Source organism: Arachis duranensis, chromosome 1 (assembly GCF_000817695.3).
Source record: "Arachis duranensis cultivar V14167 chromosome 1, aradu.V14167.gnm2.J7QH, whole genome shotgun sequence".
Classification (NCBI taxonomy): Eukaryota; Viridiplantae; Streptophyta; class Magnoliopsida; order Fabales; family Fabaceae; genus Arachis; species Arachis duranensis.
The window spans coordinates 13,770,455-13,773,403 of NC_029772.3; the positions used below are offsets into that span (position 1 = coordinate 13,770,455).

The 2,949-nt window shown below is 33.4% G+C and overlaps 1 protein-coding gene across 1 annotated transcript; it reads right to left on the minus strand.

Annotated features, from left to right (window-relative positions):
* Positions 1-863: 863 nt before the first annotated feature.
* LOC107479873 (mitogen-activated protein kinase kinase kinase 20) lies at positions 864-2,361 on the minus strand. Its single transcript, XM_016099972.3, has one exon. The coding sequence runs from the start codon at positions 2,147-2,149 to the stop codon at positions 1,094-1,096; it is 1,056 nt and encodes a 351-aa protein (XP_015955458.1). The 5' UTR covers positions 2,150-2,361; the 3' UTR covers positions 864-1,093.
* Positions 2,362-2,949: the final 588 nt, after the last annotated feature.

The window sequence follows — 2,949 nt, forward strand, 5'->3', positions numbered from 1 at the left end:
GTCTCTATTGTTATTTAATAAAAGAGACCATAATTGTTAAAAATTTTTAAAATTTTCAGATTAATTCCTCGATAAAGATGAATAATATAATATAAAAATTAATTTAATAATTAAAATTTATTGAGAACTAAAATATTCGATAAAAAATTTTTTAAGAATTGATTTAAAGTATTACTCTATTATTAATTAGACTATTGTTTTAATGAATCTAACCCCTTTTATTTATTTCAAATATTTTTTCTTTGTCGTTACTGTTTATTCACATGGAACAGAATTTTCTCAAAAGCATTCTAATTTCCAAATCGCTGGAAGAGCTGGATTCATGTTGGCACATAGACACTGTGAAGGCCCAGGTGTTCCCAATGCTTCCATTCCCATATATATATTTGGTTTTTCACATTTGAGATTTCAAAACCAAACAAACTCAAAGGAATCAAAACATTCATTTACTGCATACTATATTTGCCTTCTTATTTGTAAATAAAAGATTAAAAGAATTCATAAGTATTGAACCCAAAAGAATATTGTAGAACTTTAAGCATCTAAGGAATTTGTAAAAGTACCGGTTAACATTTAAACAAGGAACATGTTATTTGTATCAACGTGTATATTAAAATTAACAAACAAAATCAACTATATAAATAACATTTAATATTTGTATATTTTAAATTAATAATTAATTATAATTAGAATACATAAAGAGTACGTACAATTAAATATAAAATATTTTTTTAAGATAAAATAAATTTTGTTTTATATTAATTTTTTTTATCTTGCTGTATTTTTATTTACTTTATTATGTCGAATTCTTTTGTTAAAACATGGTAAGAACAACCCAAGAAATAAAATTAAAAACCAGAAAATGAGAAAAAAAGCAAAATTTCATATATTTATAATTTATTTGGTATAATAATATAAGAAGCCGCTGTACAGAGGGCCAAAGGGGCGTTAGTACCTAGTTAGAACTCTTCCATGCCTACTTAATTTACAACTTAAATATTAAAATTAACGAATATAAATAATTAAAATTAGAACAAAAACCCTACAACTTGCTCTTCTAGTTCATTCTCCTCCTACTTCTCATCTGTTTAATTTAATTCCCCCTGATACTGGTCCAAGTCCAACCATCAGATTCCGGCCAATTCTCCCGCACTCGATCCTCTGTCGCAAGCTTCTGAATTCGATTCACGGCCGAAAACGAATCAAAATTGAAATTCGACTGGCGCTCGTGAGAGCTCAGAACAGAACAAACCCAGTCTGAAAAATCAAAGTGGCTTCGCGGTGAAGAATAATTATTAGCCATGAAGCCAGCTTTCAATGAAACAGTATGAGAAGCCAGAAACGGATGATTCAGAAGCATTTCAGCCGTCCATCTCTTTTTAGGATTTTTAACAAAACACTTCTCCAAGAAATCCTTCCCTTCTTTCGAAATTTTATCTGGAATACAAGGAACTTCTTCCCCTGTTCCGATTCGAAGCATCAAAGACCAAATATTCGAATCTTTTGCAACGTTCCATGCCGGCTTACCAGTCACCATCTCTATTACAGTACACCCTAAGGCCCAAATATCCGCCGGAGACTCGCACTCGCCGTTGTTAACCAATTCCGGCGGCATAAACATAGGAGTTCCCCTGCATTCGAAACACTTATTTTTCTTCTCATTCCCCTGTTTCTCTCCTGTTTCTTTCGCTAAACCAAAATCCGCAATCTTAACCTGACCGTTTTCGAACATAAGTATGTTTTGAAGCTTTATGTCGCAGTGGGCGAATCCAGTGTTGTGAATATGGATGAGGCCTTCTACGATAGACTTCACGTGGTGCCGAACTTCGAGCTCTGGGATACACCCTCCGCGGCGGTCAAGCTCATCCGAGAGGTTGCCTCGAGAGGCGTACTCTAGGAAGAGGTTGTAGTATTGGCGGCCATTCTCCAAGGTGTAGTCATCGCCAAAGCACGTGATGATTCGTGGGCACGTGTTGCCGAGACGGTCGAGCACGTGTTTCTCGTTCTTGAGCCAGTAGGAGGCTCCAACCTCACAGGACTTCACGGCGGTGGGAGAAATGAAAGATTTATCAGCACTGTTTTTTGAAAACGCTAAACTAACCGTGGCGAAGCTTCCTCGACCAACAGGGTCTCCTCTTACCCAATCCATGGATGAAAATTAAAGGATGAAACTTGTTTGAAATGACTGAATTGAATTTTTGAGATGTTGTGTTGTGTGGTTGTGTTGTGGAAGTGTGTGGTTTTAATGCTTTATAGCGTTTCTTTGCTTTGCGGCGAAGAAAGAAAGAAAGGAAATGCAAGTAGAGAACGATAACAGGAACAACTAATAAATAACTGTGCCCTCCAAGTTTCAAGAACCCACTTTCCTTCATTTTATATATGCGAGAAATCTAGTTGATGGTTAGTGCCATAAGCCCAAGTTGAGTAGGGGGTATTAAATTAAATAAATGAAAATTGTAAAAAAATAGAAAGCAGTGGAAAGAAATTGAATATAAAAAAGGTTGAGATGATTGAAGCACGTGATAGGTGAGGATATTTGGTGGAGGAGGGAGTGTTTTCCTGATTTGGCCGAACTAGTGCACCTCACTTTAGAACGTGGTTGATAAGATGAACGTTTCTTCAAATATCTTTCTACAGATATCACGCTTACACTGTGACATTATGCCTTGTAAATACATCCATCAAAATTTTTTAAAATGATTATTTTAACAGTATTATCGTTAGTACATTTTATAATTTATAATCATTAGTTAATTATTATTAATATTTTTAATAACATAAAATTATATTTAATAATATAAAATTACGTACTTTTTTAATTAAATTTTAACTAAATTTTAATAAAAATACTAACTCTTAAACTTTATCATTATTATTAACAACTTCTTCTCATTGTTTTTAATGTTACATTGTAATTTATCTTATCGTCTTTAACTCATGCATAATTTA